Raw genomic sequence first — 17338 nt, forward strand, 5'->3', positions numbered from 1 at the left:
CTTTTTCATTAACTTACTGGGAGGAAGGTGAGTTCTCAGGTGAGAAAAGCAGCACAATGTGCACAATTTAGTTCCTTATCAAACATGGCAATTCCCTCCTTTGAAACAGCTGTTGTGAGAATGTGGAACTACAGTGTCACAACCTAATGGATCACAGCCATTCCTCTCTGCTTAGTCTAGGAGCACCTTCTGCACAAACTGTTAGATCCAGATAGCTCATAAATAGCAACTACTCAACTACCTCAAACCATGCTCTTGGATGTTGCCATGTTCTGCTAGTTTTATTATCATAAAGGGCAAAAATAAAACAATACTAGAAACATCAAAAGGCCTTGAAAGTGCTGAAGGAGACACACATTTTACTCTCAGACATGTTACAGCTACATGAATACTTCCCAAGTGCCATAGTTCAAATAAAAATATATTCATACAAATATAAAAAAAATACAATTTATATACACACATCATGGTATTAGCTTACATCATTTCATAACAAAAAAACAGTGCAAAAAAAACCCAACAAAACAAATGAAAAGGTAAGTTGCTACCATTGGAATGGTTCACAGTAATTAATAATTCAAAACTGCATAATTAACACTGCACAGGAAGCCACAAGGCAAGGAGGAAGGCCCCAGACTAACCCCCTAACCTTGCCATCAGTTCTGGGTTATTTTTCATCAACCCAGTTCTGGGTTATTTTTCCCTTAGTGTTGCTCTGTTAAAATGTTCCTGGCATCTATGTTAGAATAAGTTTCTTAGTAAATCACTTAGCAACTAGAGTCAGGGTAGAAGCAGTGTGTTGTAAGAAAGGAATTAAGTAACTGAAGTGTGAGAAGACTGATTCAACACAAACCCCTGGCATCAGTCCTCATCAGAAGGGAAATGCTGCATCTCCAAATGTCAGGTGAACTTGTAATTCCTTTTCTGCAGGCTACAGAACAGTAACTGCACACTGAGATTTACCATTAAAGCAGCTGTCAGGATCACCCACCAACCTCATTGAAAATTTCTTCACTGAAAGAATGACATAGAGTGTTTTTCAGCTGAAACATTTGAATAAGATGCCCAGGCAGGGCAGACAGTGCTGCCAACAGCTGGAAGGCAAAGTGCCTTCTCATGGGGAAGCATCTGGTGCCCAGAAAAACCTTGACAAGATTCTCCAGCCTGACTTGTCTGGATTGCCCAAGTCTAGTCTCAGTAGCAATGACAAAGACATCCTGCAGCAAAATACCCTGCTGTTTGTGTACAGATATAAGATGGGACCAGCTCAAGGCAAACAACCTAAGGAGCCTTATTCATGTGCAGGAAGAGAAGGAACATTCCCTTCCACACACATGCAACATGAGCAAGAGGAGAAACATTATTGACATTATTGACAGCTGTTCTAACAGTACAGGATTGCCAATTCCACCTAAGTAATCTGAAATCCCACAAAACCAGGATTCCTGGTGATTCATAACTACCCAGGAGCACAAATCCTTTGAATGAAAAGTAGCCTAACATAAGCATATTTCAAACCTACAGTCTAGCCTCAGGGAGTGCAGATGGGTGCTGGAAGCTTCCTGGGACAGCTCAGTGTAAGACCAGAGCTCAGGGAACACAGGCATTTCAGGCAACACCTGTAGAGACTATCCAGACAGAACTTACAGGGAAAGAACTCACAAATCAAGAGTAGAAACTGATGCCAACTCCTACACTCTAAGGAAATACAGAAAATCAACAAAGTCTGCCTTCTGTCCCAGTTCCCACCTATCCAGCTCCTTATGGCAGACAACAGGTTAACTGAAGGGCTCAGAGGCTGTGTAGAAGCCTTTCTGGAATACATTCCCCATGTAACTTGTCCCGGTATCTTGGCTGAGAGAATGCTCTGTGCTTTATCAAGCCAATCAGCTCTGCAGTCCCTGAGGCACAGCACTGGCTTCCCACTGAGGGTTATCTGCACAGAGAACTCAGGAGGGCAGGTGCCTGCTGGAACAATACAGGTGCTGGCCAGGATGGTACCTGCTAAAGCACTGAACTGGCTGCAACTGGCTCCTAAGTGATTTTACCCTTACAGATTGTTGCAGTTGCAAACATTATCCCAAGCATTTTTAGAGCACAGACAGCCCTGCTTATAACCTGCTGGAGATCCTGCCTTAGTCACCAGCACCAAGTATCCCTCCTTACAGCAGCCTGAAACTACAGCAACTTATCTCATGACACAGACAGAATTCAACCAAGCCCAGAGACCATCAGTACTATTTGCTTCCAGAAAGCAACACTTCTCCATGCTCTCAGGATGTGGAGTTCCCTGGTCTCTGATTCCAGTTGGAAAGGTGCCCCAGGCTCTCACTGTTTGAGCAGTGCAGGGACAAAGTGCCTACAAATGCCAAGAAATGCAGGAATGTCAAAGTGGAGTGCCACCAAGCATCTTAGAAGAGTCTCTTACAGGGAGATAATAGCAACAGCTAACAGGGAAGAGAGCTCCTTTCTCTGAGATGCTTCCAAATGTATTAAATATTTATAAACCCATCAGTAACTGAAATGTAACCATTTTGAACTCCAAATCTGCTGAGCTGCTCTCAAAAGTCATCTTCTGTCAAAAACATTACAGCAGAAACATTTCCCCATTAAAGAAGGAGAGAAATTAAGCACAACTGAAGCCAGAGTGAAAAAATATGGGCAAAGGGGAACACTTGCAAAGACAGGTATATTTCCAAAATGCTGGATTTTTTAATACTGTTTTTGCAAGAAACCATCCTCGAGAGCAGGTATTTGGTATCTGCAAACTTCAGTATCCCCTCTTAGCGGTGACAGTAACTCCCTCCTCACACAAATAAGGCAACAGTTGCAGGAACAAGGGAGGAAGAAGAAAAGGGAGTCACACAGGAGAAAGGGAAAGATACTGCTGTTCTTTGCCCAGGACACAGTGGAGGGAAATGGTTCTTTTTTCCAACTCTTCACAAAACCACAAAATAAAATGGCAGAACACGCAGTGCCAGGACAACATCTGATGGAAAGAGATAACCGGGGGACAGTGGAAGAAAACACCTGGATCAAGAGTTGTCAAACCAAGTGCCTGAGGCCAATCAACAGCGCTGGGCTCAGGCAGCTCCTCTAATTCTCTGGCTAGCAAAATGTTTTCCAGTTCCCCAGGCTTGATATGCACGTGAGAAGCCAAACGGGAGGTCTCGGGCGTTCCGAGCAGAACGCAAGCGTGTGTGCCAGGAGGGAGGGAGCCACTGACAGGGGCAGGGCCATCAAATGGTCTGGTAGTGTTGTCTCAGTCTTGCCTGCAGGAATTCATGGGTCAGGTTGTGCCGAGTGATTATCCCAACAACCTTAAACAGGAAGAAAAAGAAGAAGAAAAGATACCAAGTCTGTATCAGAGATGTGCCACTGAAAGACATCCATAATAAAGTGGTCATTCTTTCAACACCCCGAAAAGAGGAAACCTGAGAGCAGCTCTTGACCAATGCTGAGTTAGAGAGGATTCAAGTAGAAATTCACAGAAACAGCGTTCCTTCCTCTACCAACACTTACTCTTCAGGCAAGAATGCTGATTTAACTACACCCAAACAAACAGCTTAACCACTGCTGTGGTGTCTGGCACCAGTAGGACCCTCTACCTAGGAAGGGAAATCTCTTCCATGTCAGACAGCATGAGGATATAAAATCCTTTGGGAAGTAAAAATTGCAGTTGAAAATAACAAAGCTGTCTTTTAGGGCTTCATTCAAGACATTCCTGGTATTCCATATGGCATGACTTCAGATAGCTCATTCAGATACATTCAGGGAAGCTCTAAAGACCAAAACAGGGAAATGGTGAAGACTAGCTAAGAGGTGACTGCACACTGTCAGGTGACAAAAGGGACTCTCTCCCAGCCTGCTGTGGATAAAGTCAAACCACACATTTCTGCTGGTGATACACCTCTCTGATTTTACACATGGAAAGAGTTTAGAACTAGGCTGTTCTCCAGTACCACAAGAGCATCTTGTACTAAGATGGAACAAGCCAACATCTCTTGTTTCAACTCACAGGCCCTGCAGAGTAACTATGGGGAACTCTGAGGCAGAAAAAGCAGTGCTGCCTCACACAGAGCAGGTCAGGCTTAGGGGAAACAGTTTATCATAATGGTTATAGGAGGTTGCTGACATCTACTGACTGTTCCTAAGCATTGTAAATGGCACAGAGAATAGGACAGTGAATCAAGCATAGACCATTTAAACACTCCTTTGCTTTGCTGCTCCTGTGAGTAGAAACTGTATACAACTCCCTTCCTACAGAAAAACCTCTTGCCCCAACATAAAGGAAATGTTGCTCTTGGCCTTGAATAAAGCTGTGAAATGAAAGGCAAATTAGTGGCCTCTGATGAGCTCAAGGCCTCTCAAAAGATAGAAAAGTAGGACAGCTTCTATAGGCTGCACACCTGAGACAGGAGAGATGCACGTCCTGTTCTTCGCAGGTAAAAGGAAAACAGACTAGGACATGAAAGATGACAACAAAATCACAGTAATCAAGCCTTCAGGGCCCTAAAAAAATCCTATTCTGATATCTTTAAAGCATTTCTGTTTGATGTTAAAGAAATCTTAATTGTTCCAAAGATGGAAAATGTGGCACAACCACTGTGGCTTCCTTGCTCAGCTAAGCCAAGACAAGGACTCACCTCTCCAACTGCATTCACAACCGGTAAATGCCTGAGTCCCATTGTCCTGAACAGGTTGAAGACTTGTGACACATGAGTATTTGGAGAGACAGTAAAGGGTGATGGGTTCATGTATGGGGTGACATCCTAAGAAAGAAAAACAATCGTTATTTACAAGAAGCATTTTCAGTATCTCTGGGAATCACTAACATGCAACTCCTACAAGTCCTCCATGGTACTGATGCCCAGAGTATTTGACTGTGGTCATCCTCTATTTCTGCACAAATATGACATTATTTTTGTTTGGTTTGTTGAGAAGTTAAAACTGGACAGGCAACACCTTATTCTAGAAGTAAAGCACCAAGGGACTCTGTTACCTCATAGCAGGGGATTTCCACATGCAGAGAAGGCTGAGTGCTTGAGGAGCACAGAATGTTGGTCACTGTGCTAAAGAGTGTATTAAAACATACCCTCAATGTTTTTTAAAGGCTTTGGACAGTTGTAAATATGTATCAGGAGGCACTGCAGTGCATAACTTACCACTATCATACGAGGGTTCAGCAATGTGAGGTCCAGATCATGGATATCTGGATAGTGGGGATAATCCTCTAACATCTCTGCATAGGACAGACGAGGCTGACTTGCACTCTGTAATTCAAATAAACCCTACTGAACCCATGTGTCACCATTCCAGACAACACAGGGGCTGCAAGCAGCACAGCAAACCATGCCTCCTAATCACTCCCCTGAATCTCCTTCTCCTCCCACACCCACACACTTTCTGCAGAAGTGCTGTTACCCAAACCTACGCAGGCCTTTAGCTGAGAGAGAATGACCTGCTCCCCAACCTCTGACAAATCTACACTCGACACTGGAGGGCAGCAGGAAACCAGCCTTGTGGGATCTGGGCCTCAGATACTCTCACTGATCTCAGTGACACAGCTGACATTTTTCTGCTAGGACCTCAAGACACAGCAGTAAAACAAAAAGTATATACTGCTGGATGATCTATTTGCATTTAATATCTGCCCTCTATTCTCGACTTCTGCATATCTTTATGTCATATATTCATATCATATATTCTCTGTAGCTTTATGCAACAAACAGGTCTGTTGAATTACTTTTTAAACAGTGGCTGTCCTTTTCCTAGGGATATTTTCAACTTCCTTTACTCTAAGAGCTGCAAGGGAGAATTCACATTACCTGTCTGCAACTTTAAAAACACACATGCATTCCTTAAAGTGTAAAAATAGATATATCCTTTTTGGCAGCTCATGAATATTGTTCCCAACCTCCTGAGGAGGCAGGGATGTCTCTGCTGCAGTTCCTGAACAGGAAGACTCACCGACTGGCTCTCAGAGTAGCAAACCCCCCGGTCAAGAAGGGTGACCAGCTGTGAGCGCAAGATCAAGCCGTGGAAGGTCAAGGGTCTGAAGCGCTCCTCCATGGTCCACTCCTCACTGGGAGACTGGTCGGGGTACAGGTTGGGGTAAGGAGTGTACCTGTGAAGGATACAACACCATGTGTTACAAGCTTCATATACCTCAATGCCCAAAAGCGCAGCTATTTCATCTCTTTGCAACCTCCCCATTAACATTTCAGGGACTCTTGCTAGGGACAAGCAAGACTTCACCCAAAAAAAAAAAAAAAAAAGAGAGAGAGGTCAAGAGCCATTATGTGGTCAGAGCAGCAGAACAGGACAGTCTCCTAACTCAATTTCAAATCACTTGCTTTTAAAGCACTTTTCAGTGCCAAATTACTCAGATTCTAATAAAAGCTGAAGTATCTGGCAAAATACTAGGGTCAGGATGCCATTCATGACAGTCACGATCACTGATGTAGCAAATGATTCACTAGACTGGGCTTCTACTTGGAAGTAACAGCAACACAAGCCTGGTGACTCAGCCCAGTTACCAGAAAGGTGGCATCAGTACCATGGCAGCAGGTCATTAGCTGGGATAAGTGAGCTTTCCAGAGCTCTCACATTTTTGCAGACAAGAGGACATTGATTTCTACAGAAATCTTCCCAGGTACTTCATCCTCTCAAGGAAATATGCCTGTATAAGTGTTTGAAGGAAATATAAGAAGTTGGACATAACCCACTTGCTTGGGACTTGGTCACAGGTGTGAGACACAGCATTGGCTCCTCAGACCTGACAAATCACTTCTAAATAATGGATATCAGCACTGTTCCCGCTGACATATGGATAACACAGACTGTATGAAACATTCTTTACAACTCATCTCAACATATGGAAAAACCCTTTCTGTACATTTGTGCCTACCAGGACCTCACCTTCTCTCCAGCATCTGTTGCAATAGATCCTCTTTTTCAGGAGGCTCCTCTGTTGCTATGTGCTCGTCACACATGTTACGCAACTCGCTCGAAGGGTAGGACTTCATGGACTGGCTACGCTTGCGCTGCTCTCCAGCTCGGGTGAGGATGCTGGATTTCTGGATACAACAAACAATTTTCAGATACCCACTAAGCAAGTCAACAGTTATCCAAGAGTGACTGTGAACTACTAATCATAGCTTTCTCCAACCACATAACATGTTCATTAGCCACTGCTGCTGCAGGACTTGCAAAAATAGCCAATAGGACTGTGCAATTCAGTAACAAATCCAAACGTTTCCATGTCTATGCTAAACAGATTACTTTTTCCTCTTAACTTTTGCCTCTAGGAATGCAGCCCAGTCTTTTGTCTCTACCATCACTCAGAGAATAGAATGAAATGGAGCTCTTAAAAATTTTTTATTGCAGTAGGTGCTTATCTCTGACACAAATTCTACCCAACAGCTAAAATAACTAAAGCAAGGCCATTTTGAATGCAAAACAAAGCTCTCTACTCTTCAAACTATCAAACAAGCAACCCTTTACCTTGAATTTGATGTTGTTACTTATCAGTTGATTTCCCTTCATGAACTCCCTCTCGTTGCCCCGATTCTCTGTCACCACAGGGAAGGCATGATGAACAGTGGTGCGCAGGATGCTAACAAGGGACTGGATCCGGGTGTGTGGGTACACGTATGTCAAGTTGGGTTCCATGATGTCACTGGCTTGTAGTCTGAAGAAACAGAAATCCAAGATTGCTGCATGCATCACTCAGTGATGAACAAATTTTTTTTTTATAACATAACATTGTATCAGTGATGCACTTGAGGAAAGGCAGAATGTTCTAACTTAAAATAAAGTTTCTAAACACTACTGGGAAGAGACAACAGGTGGGAAGATGACATTCCACAAGAAGCAAAGTCCAATGGAATGTTTTCACAAAGTTCTTGCTGAACTTCCCAAATCCAACCCACAGATTTCCATCCATCCACACCCTCAGAAAGGGCTTCAGCATCTCTTTCCTGCTGCACAACTCCTTTCACAGCAGCCCTCTCAGCTGCTCCTCAGAGCAACCAGGTTAGTTGAAGATGAAGCATCATCCCCCTGCATTAACACATTCCTGAGCAAGAATCCCCACCACAAACTCTAACCCACAGCCTGGCCAAGAGGAGCAGCCTTACTTATCCATTTCCACCCCGGTTTCCCACTCCAGAAGAGGCACTCCTCGCAAGTTCACATGGATGTCATAGATGCCTTTGTTGAAAAAGTCTCCTGTCCACTTGGCTACCTGCATAGCAAACACGAGGTCCACTGAGTTGTTGTTCCAAGTGCAAGACTCCTTAGCTTATGACAGCCCTGAAAGTAACAAAGATTTGTGGCCAGCATATGTTCAAGCAGTCTGCAAAAAGCCAGAGCTACGGTCCTGCACTCACCATGAGGGTGATCATTATGGGGAGCCCGTAGGTGATCTCATTGGTGGACTCAATGAGGATGACAGTCAGGCTGATGGTCATGCGGACCACTCCTCCCAGGAATGCTGCTGCCCCGATCAGTGCAAAGGTTCCTGAGTAGATGTGATCCAGACCAATGTAACTAGAGCAAAGCACAGAGCCCTCAGATTAGGAAAACCTGCCTGAGAGCTCATGGTGCACCTGCAGCATGTCCCTCACACGCACACTTGATGCACCTTTTGAGGAGGTTGGCGACCAGGCGTCCGAAGGCAGCCCCACAAAGCAGTGATGGTACAAACAGCCCACTGGGCACAGAGATCCCATATGTCCAGCAGGAGAGTAAGAAATAGAGAAGGAAGAACAGGGATAGGGTGACTGGGCTGAAAGTACCTGCAACACAAGAAGAATCATGACTAAAGGGGTATATGTCTGTCCAAGATAGAGTTTTGCACCATCCACCCCTCAGCTCACAGCAGGCTCATCTCACAACAGCTCCTGACTCTCCCAGTCCAAACACACATGCAGACAATGAGTAAGTGAAAAGAGAGGAAAAACAGTTGTACTAGCAGTCCTCCAGAGCCATGAAGGCCTGAAGATTCTGCTAGCCTTGTGGCGCTGTTCCAGCTAAGAGGAAGCACTGAAGCTTAAGCGAGGGACCAGGCAGTCTCCTAACTACTTACCATCCTGGTGGAAGAGCTGCAGGATAGCTGACTCCTGAGGGTTGAAGAAGAGTGTGGCCATGTCATTGTACGTTTCATTTGGGCAAAAAAAAGTTTTGATGCTTGAATTTACATCCTCTGATATATCCTAATGCAGGACACAAAAGACACAAAGTTAAAATTCACTGTCTCCTACATTAGCCTTTGGGGAGAATGGGAATAACACTTCTGTTACTGTTAGCCATTGTCATCACCTATGCTTTGGGACAGCCATGCTTTGGGAAGCTCAGACCAAACATCATAGCAGAGATGGGGCCTACAACATTAATGGGCTTCTTGACTCAGACCTGAGTTCCTTTGTGCAAAAGCACAATGTAGGTTTTATCATTAAAACCTAAGCTCCTGCAACCCTCCATGGGCTCTCACTGCAGTCTGTTATGTACTGCATGCTGTCAAAAGCTCATTACATTCCTGTGCTTCTCTGCAGGGTGAACAATATGACAGGGAATACAATATTCACATAAGAATCCCTCACCTGCAGGCTCAGGGTGCCATTGCCACTGCTGGAAGATATCTGCCGGCATTCCCCCAGAACCATGGAGGCTACGAAGACCACGACGGTGGTGGTCAATGACACAAGCAAGCTCTCCAAGACTCTGAAAGACACAACAGAAACCATACACTGAAGCCACACTCAGCACTGTAACCTAGTCCCAGCTCTGCAGATGACTTTGACAAGGCTGCAAGAAGCAGTAGTAACCATAGCTTAGCATCGGAACAAAGGACACTACAAATCAAATTAAATTTTGACTTGGTTTCCAGGGATTGCCTTAGGCTCCCTTGGTTCCCAGGGGTTCCTTTTTAACTGCTTGCCCCAAAAAGAAGCTATTTCTGCCCAGAGAACACACAGCATTCACCCATGAAAAGCCCCAGGGTTCAGTAATGAGGCTGCTCACATGGAAACTGTGTTCTGTACATCCTTACAGGGTAAAAGGGTAGATAGGACTGGGCAGGGCAATGCATAGTCTCTCAATCTCTTTTCTAACTGCTGAAATACACTTATTTATCTCTTTAAACCTGGGCTTTGTGTTTAGGAGCTGTCTAGAGCAAACAGCTGCTTTCTGAATAACACAGAAGTTCCCTCTCTAAACAGCACAGATATTGTGGATTTAATTAACCAACAAGATTTTAAAAAGTGAGATCAACTATTCCTTCCACATCAGTTTGAACAAGGACACATAAAAATCCTGCATGGAGACAAAGCTCTGGTTTGTTCAGCCTTTATGAGAAAGAGCTCCCTCCACTTCCCCTATATGAAGGATTACAATTCTCTCTCAAAGTAATCAAAAAATTACAGAGACTGTAAAATTTAGTTTCTGGTATTCACTGTTTAGTTCTATGGAGGATTGATTTAGTGATTTTTAAAACAATCAGTCTGAGATTTCCTCCAATCCTACTCAAAGGGTCTTCTAGAGGAATACTTTTGCTTTGGGAGCAGAGATCCCTGTACAAACTCAGGAGAGCACATATACCTGACCAGCTTTGGCTTGGGATGCACATTGCGCATGCGGTACTTGGCGAGCCTCTTGTTCAGGCAGTTAAAGGTGGCTCCAAGAAGGCCTCCTACAATCCCCATCAGAATGAAGAAGCCCAGGTCCACAGCTGTCCAGAGGTGGCATTTCTTATCAGACTCAGAGCACTGTGCAGAAAAGTGTACAAAAAAGCACGACAGCAGTTGCTGCAATTTCCTACCAACACTTTTGTCTCCACACCTAGAGATTTTGAGTAGCTAAGATCAAAGGACAACAATTCTGTCTGAGGGTATCAATGTATTGCAGCTAAGTATAAAGTGCCTTCCAGTGAAATACAAGCATGTTCCAAAAGAAAACTCCAAACTAGAGACAGAAGCACAGGACTAACAAGAGACTGGAGAGTGGGGAAATAACAGTAAATCTTACCTTAAACTCCCCAAAGTTCAGCAGCCCAGGGAGCTGGAAAGACCCCCAGCTTCCAAACTGAATCCCAGAGCGGAAAAAATTCAAGGTGAAAGTGGCAGCCATGGAGCAGAAAAGCTGTGGAACAGAAGAAAAAAATAAGAAAAAAAAAAAAGGGAAGTAAAGGTTCCCAAAATTAAGATTGGCATAGTCAGCTCTTCCTTGAGACCTATGCCTGGGAAAAGGAACTGACTGTGGAAGTGATCAGACTGCAGAGAGCCCAGGCCAAAAGCCCTCTCTCCCAGGTACACTAAATCTGCTGCCTAGAGCTGTCCCACAGTTCCAGATAATACCAGGTTCATCTCTGCCCTTGATCTGTAGTAGTTCTGGAACACTGACAGAGCAGGCAACCTCCCTCCTGCCACGACAGCTCAGGAAGAGACAGGATAATTGAAATGCCCTCATGGACAAGCCCTACCAAGAGGAGCCCTCTTCTCAAGGAAGATACACACAGACAGAGTCAGAATCATCACTCACCACTTTCCATGTAAGTCCCTGGTTCCAGAAGGAGGAACCTTCTTCCAAACTAAAAAGAGTGCCTCCAATTGGGGCTCCAAAGGCAGCTGCAACTCCTGCAGCTGCTCCAGCAGATACAAAATCCCTTTTATCCCTACAAATAAAGAGAAAAACAACCTCAGTTTAGCAAATTAGAGCTCTGGAGATGCTTAGGTTCTGCAAAGTAAGAGATCATCCCCATTTATGGAATATCCCAGGGATTCAAGAATGAGAGCTGGGAGCAAAGCTGGCCATGGCAGACACCACCATTTGTTCATTGAGCTGCAGCATTGTGCTCTTTCTGAAGAGCACAAACACAGAGCAGAATTCTGGTACTGCATAACTGCCCAGTATGTGAGGAACCATCCCAGACCATGGACTCCAGCATCACTTGAAAGAATTAAAGAGATGAAAGGGCAAGAATTTGTTCATATTCAGGAGAACTAGCCTTCTCTGTAGTATATCCTAACCATAAGGGGTGAGTTTTCAGCCATCCATATTAAAGGTTTGAAATGGGTAGAGATCTGCTGAGCAGCACAAGAGAACTTCTCTAAACAGGAAGACCAGAGCAGCTTGGAAGAGTGACACCCTGATGTTGTCTTGTTGCAGAATAAACTGCAGGAGTCTAGAAAGAAACTGATAAAACAACTGACTGGTTCACCCCAGCCTGCCACCCTTCTCCCAAGGAAGTCTGCTCACTCATCCTCCTCCCCCCTCCTCCACAACCTGGGTACAGTACCTGTCACTGCAGAAATAGGGAAAGTTAAATTGGATCTTCCTCAAAGAGATGCTCTGGAACTACAAACAAAGTAAAGATTTAGAAACACAGGAGATGGGAACTTACTCTTACAAAACAGCGATGTGACCAGGACAATGACTCAGGCCAGCACTAACCTGTGGCAAGCCTGCACCCACAACAGCACCACTGTGAATCATTGGACCCTCCTTCCCGACAAAAAGACCTGGAAAAGCAGGGCTTATTAAGGGAATGCACTTTCCCCATCGTCACCCTCCCTTGCTGACAAAGCCAGAAGAAATTAGTTTAACACTCCCATGCCATGGCAAATCTCTCTGAGCTGAGCCTGCAGCTCCTCACATGGAGGTGCTGACCTCCTGCTCCCTCAACAACCCCAAATGTTTGCAAAGACTTGAACAGATTCTGCACTCCAAATGAGTGGAATAATTGAAAAACAACTGTTACAAGGACTCTGAACTCTCCAGGTTATTCTGCCCTCAGCCTGCTCCTGACAATGTGTCCTGGAACATTTCCAGGTCTCTCTCTTGGATTCTGCCACAAAGAGTCACATGTGACTAGCCCACTCAGAAAATCACCCGTTTCCCTGTTAGTCCTGATGCTTCTCTTTATTCTCTACTCTGCAAATGCACTCAGGGCTCATGACTCTGCTCCAAATCACCAAAATTATTTTACTGGAAAGGCAGGGCCTTCTGTGCCTTATATAAGCAGAGAAAACATTTTTCCCCTTCAGTGACTCCTTCACCCAACAGGATCAACACATCAGAGCCTTCCTTACCTCCTGCCACACTGAAGAGCACTCCTGTAGCTTTGCACACCACTGTCCGCAGACGCACAACCCCTGGAACCTTCACTCCATTGAGGTAGCACTTGATTTCAGGAATTCCTGACCCAGCTGCTACAGGCTGCAGAAAAGAAACGCTTACACTATGGGGCACTGATTTCATACCTGACCAACAACTTCTCATCACAGAGCCAAGGGACCAAGAGACCCTGTGTAGCTACATCAAATAGCACTGTGAAGGTAGTTTGATGCTTTGGGGCAGAAAGTATTTCTAGCAAGAGTATTTCATATCAAGGACCTGTGTGAGAGGAAAAGAAGGTTGTGTAAGGAGTAGCAATGGACTGAACTCTTACTTGGATCAGGACCAGAAGACTGGCAAGAAAAACAAAGGTCAGGTTGAACCCCAGCAGCTCCAACAAGGACAGTGCCAGGCAGCCTTTCTCAGTGCATTCCTCCACCGCTGAAGGATGGTCAAGGAAAACAACATTCCCCACAACAACACACATCACTTGGTAATATCTGGGCCTCCCACTGGCATCAAGTTGAAAATTTGCTTAATTATGAACTACATGCCCACTGGCAAAATTATGAAAGTCAGCTGTTCTGGGCAAAACATGGGAACAAAAAGGAAAAGGTCACTTGAGTCTAGCAAAGGCCCAAGGTAAAAGATACAGCTTTGTACCACCTGAAACTTCAGCTGGGTAAAGAGCCGCACGAAGAAATCTACAAAGAGGCCCACCTGGGAAAAAGGAGACAGAACTGCCATCAGAAATTTCTACATACAAATAATGAAGACCACCCTCTAGATAGTTGTACCAGGAATATGTACACAGGGGAGAACAGAAAATGGAGAAAACAAAAGCATCATTCAGAGTAAAGCAGCTTTGAAAACTGAGATTTCTTCCCTCTCTCTCACTGGGACAGATCCATCCTAGCATTATTCCTGAAGAGATGCACTTCTGCCTCTGATTAGTACCCACTGAAGTACTAGTTTGGCAGCATTTTTAACACCCTCAACATACTTAAGGGTACAGAAGAAAACTGGTATTTAATTGAGGCATACAGTCAGCTGAGCTCATTTTCACAGTTCAGCCATAAACTGTCATCCTTTTTTACTATGTTGTTTGCTTTGGACAAGTTTTCCTGTATGCAAAATTAAAGGATCTGCCAGACTACAAAGAAAACCCAGCAAGTTCTGACAGAAACAAAAAGGCTTCCTGAGAAACAGTCTATAATAACATGCTATAATTCCCAAAAGACAACTCCATCTACTAAGCTCTCATCACCATGAAAGAGAATGGTTCCTCTTAACTTTACTCCTTAGCCATTGACTTCTAAATTACTCCTGCTTAGTCTCCTGAATTTTCCTCATTGCATAAACAGCATAATCCTTACCAGTCCTGTACAGACTCCAATTGCAAAAACCAGTACCCACTTCACTGCTTCATATCTCTGGGCTTTCTGTTTGGAAAGAGGATGAAAAAAAATTAGTAAAATAAAAGCAACACAGAAACAGAGATTTTCTGGAAGGTGGGTTTAGGCTTCACAGCTCAACAGCCAGAGGGATAAATCAACAGATGATTGTGACAACAGCAAATTCAAAACAGGAAACTGAAAGACTCAACATCTTGCTCACTTTAAACCTGAGGCTCACAAGAGATGCTGGGAGCTATTATCTCCACTTTTTTTTTTTTTTTTTTGTAATAGAGAGACCAGGAGAACACAGAGAATTTCAGTCATAAAGAAAAACAAAACAAAACAAAAAAAAGCATTAAATTTCCTGCAGTGCATATTTAGAACCACAGAGTGATCTGGGTTGGAAGGGACTTTAAAGCTCATCTCCTTCCACTCCCCTGCCATGGACAGGCACACCTTCAACTTCCAGGCTGGTCAAAGCCACATATAAAAAGGTTTTAAATACTTGCAATCCACAGTTTCTCTGAACAATTTCCATGATTTTAGCTTATGAAAGAACAAGGTCCTACCTTGTTGTCCATGCTTTCCAAAATTTCCAAGTACGGGTCATTGATACAGCGATCATAATCCAAGCTCTGAAATGTGAAAAGGTCAATAAATTAGGAGAATCAGCTGCAACAGGTTGTGAAAAAAATTATGTCTAGAAGAACTTGTTAAAGACTATAGGAGTCATTGCTACCCCCACAGTAGATTCTGCAAACAACAGTAGGAGAAAATACTCCTGGAAACAACTCAATTTAAATATTTAGATCAGTCAGACCCTGAAAATCACAAAGTGAAAGAACAGAACAATTTCACTGCTCAAGCTGAGAGAGACAGTTAAACAAACAGAAGCACAACTGATTTATACACCTTTATATTAGAGAAGTCACATTGTACAGTTTTAGACTTCTTTATGTGTCTCCACTTTGACAGTGCAGGGGACAACACTGGATCTTTATACTCACCCTCTCACTACAACAGGAGCACTAGCTAGGAACTCCTGTGCAGATGAACCATATCAATTCTTCAGTTTATCACAGCAGGGAGTTAACAGCAAGTTTCCCCACTCACACTCACACAACTCCACTAGTTCTATCCACATCTTCACCTTTTCAAGCCAAGCTTGAAACACCTGCTGGGCTGGTGACACCCACACTGACAGCAACTGTTCTAAATACTTCAGGGCCACCAGACAATGATGCAAAAAGCAAAAAACCTCCTGTAAGCAACAGAATCTGATATATGGGAAGATCTGCTGTGAGCCAGCATGACAAGGCAAGTGTGACAAAGTATCTACAGATACTTTCTACAGTCACCAGAAAATAAGGCCACCACAGCCTATACATCTCACATTGAAGAAGTGGGAATAATGCACCAGGCTCTGAAAATGAATTTTCTCAACAAGAATCTGACTTGAGACCAAACATGCAGCCTACTCACAGAGCTTTATCCCAGAAACATACAAAAATGAGGAACCGTTCTCTGCAAGCACAGCAAGTTTTGGTATTTCTGCTGATGCCAATAAAACCTAATGATCCACATTGAGTGTCTACCCCATTACAAACTCAAACAGATCAAAACCTGTCTGCAGTTCTTATCATATTTATATCAGAAGTTGCTACTAATTAATTCCCCACCTCATAGTCTTTGCGTGGAAGGATCTCATCCTCCTCTTCATGAGTTTCTCCTAGGATTGTCTGCAAAACAAACGCAGGAAAGGAAAACCATGAAGGGAATGAATGCATCTACAGCTGCTCATGAACACTGGTAGCAAAGCCAAAAAGAGAGAAATCCTGTACCACTGTTGCTTATAAATTGAGAGTGTGGGTTACCAGACCACCACTTACTCTGTGGTAACACTAAAGAGTCTTACCCTACAGCTGTCCCTCACCCAGAACACACGTCACTTCTGTATAGAGAGCTAAATCCTAACCCAAATCCTGTTTCCTTCACAGAAAAGGGTTACAGGGGAGCACAGGACATTTTTTAAGAGAGCACTCTGCAGTGCTATAGCCAGAGAGAGCCCCTGCCAGGACCACTCCCCCTTCCAGCTGCGAGGGGCAGCTGCTCCAGGCGCTGGGATACAACAAAGGATGCGGGCCGGGCTAGGGGCAGCGCGGGGCTCGGGCACCGCCGGTGAGGCACCAGGCCCGGCAGCAAAACGGGCGGGAACGGGCTGTGGCACCGGGACAAGAGACTGGGCCAGGAGCAGCCCCCTAAGGCGGCGGCACCGGGCCCTGAGGCGCGGGGCCCGACACTACAGCAGCGCTCCCCGCCCGCCCTCAGGCGCTGCCAGAGCCGGCTGGGGCCGGGCCGAGACGCGGGTGAAGGACGAGTCCGGAGAGGCGCAGGGGGCTGAGGGGGCGGGCGGGGCGGCGGCCGTACCAGCTCCTCGGGGGTGCGGCTCTCCCGCTCGCCGCAGCAGCAGCACAGCCCGGCCCCGCAGCCGCACCGCGCCATCTTCGGCCGCCGGCCGCGCCCCCGCCCCGCGCGCGTCACGCCGCGCGCCGCCCCGCCCGCAGCGCGGCCCCGGCCGGCCCCGCCCGCACACGGCCGCGCCCCCACACCCGGCCCGGCCTCGCCCGCAGCGCGGCCCCGCCGGCCCCGCCCGCACACGGCCGCGCCCCCACACCCGGCCCGGCCTCGCCCGCAGCGCTGCCGCGGCCCCGGCCGGCCCCGGCCGCACACGGCCGCGCCCCCACACCCGGCCCGGCCTCGCCCGCAGCGCTGCCGCGGCCCCGGCCGCACACGGCCGCGCCCCCACACCCGGCCCGGCCTCGCCC

The 17338-nt window shown here is 45.6% G+C and overlaps 1 protein-coding gene across 1 annotated transcript; it reads right to left on the reverse strand.

The window, feature by feature from the left end:
• Positions 1-339: 339 nt before the first annotated feature.
• CLCN6 (Cl-/H+ antiporter 6) lies at positions 340-17073 on the reverse strand. Its single transcript, XM_021547222.4, has 23 exons — positions 16941-17073; positions 16193-16252; positions 15083-15148; positions 14493-14558; positions 13770-13836; positions 13451-13557; positions 13092-13218; positions 12454-12521; positions 12299-12357; positions 11542-11674; positions 11029-11142; positions 10603-10769; positions 9606-9726; positions 9092-9218; positions 8648-8801; positions 8394-8553; positions 8142-8248; positions 7507-7693; positions 6922-7079; positions 5971-6127; positions 5166-5273; positions 4647-4772; positions 340-3320 (listed from the first exon to the last, which is right to left on the reverse strand). Exons 1-23 carry the CDS (start codon positions 17013-17015, stop codon positions 3240-3242), a joined length of 2595 nt encoding a protein of 864 aa, XP_021402897.1. The 5' UTR covers positions 17016-17073; the 3' UTR covers positions 340-3239.
• Between the last annotated feature and the right edge of the window lie 265 nt (positions 17074-17338).

Source organism: Lonchura striata, chromosome 21, assembly GCF_050655825.1.
Source record: "Lonchura striata isolate lonStrDom1 chromosome 21, ASM5065582v1, whole genome shotgun sequence".
Taxonomy (NCBI): Eukaryota; Metazoa; Chordata; class Aves; order Passeriformes; family Estrildidae; genus Lonchura; species Lonchura striata.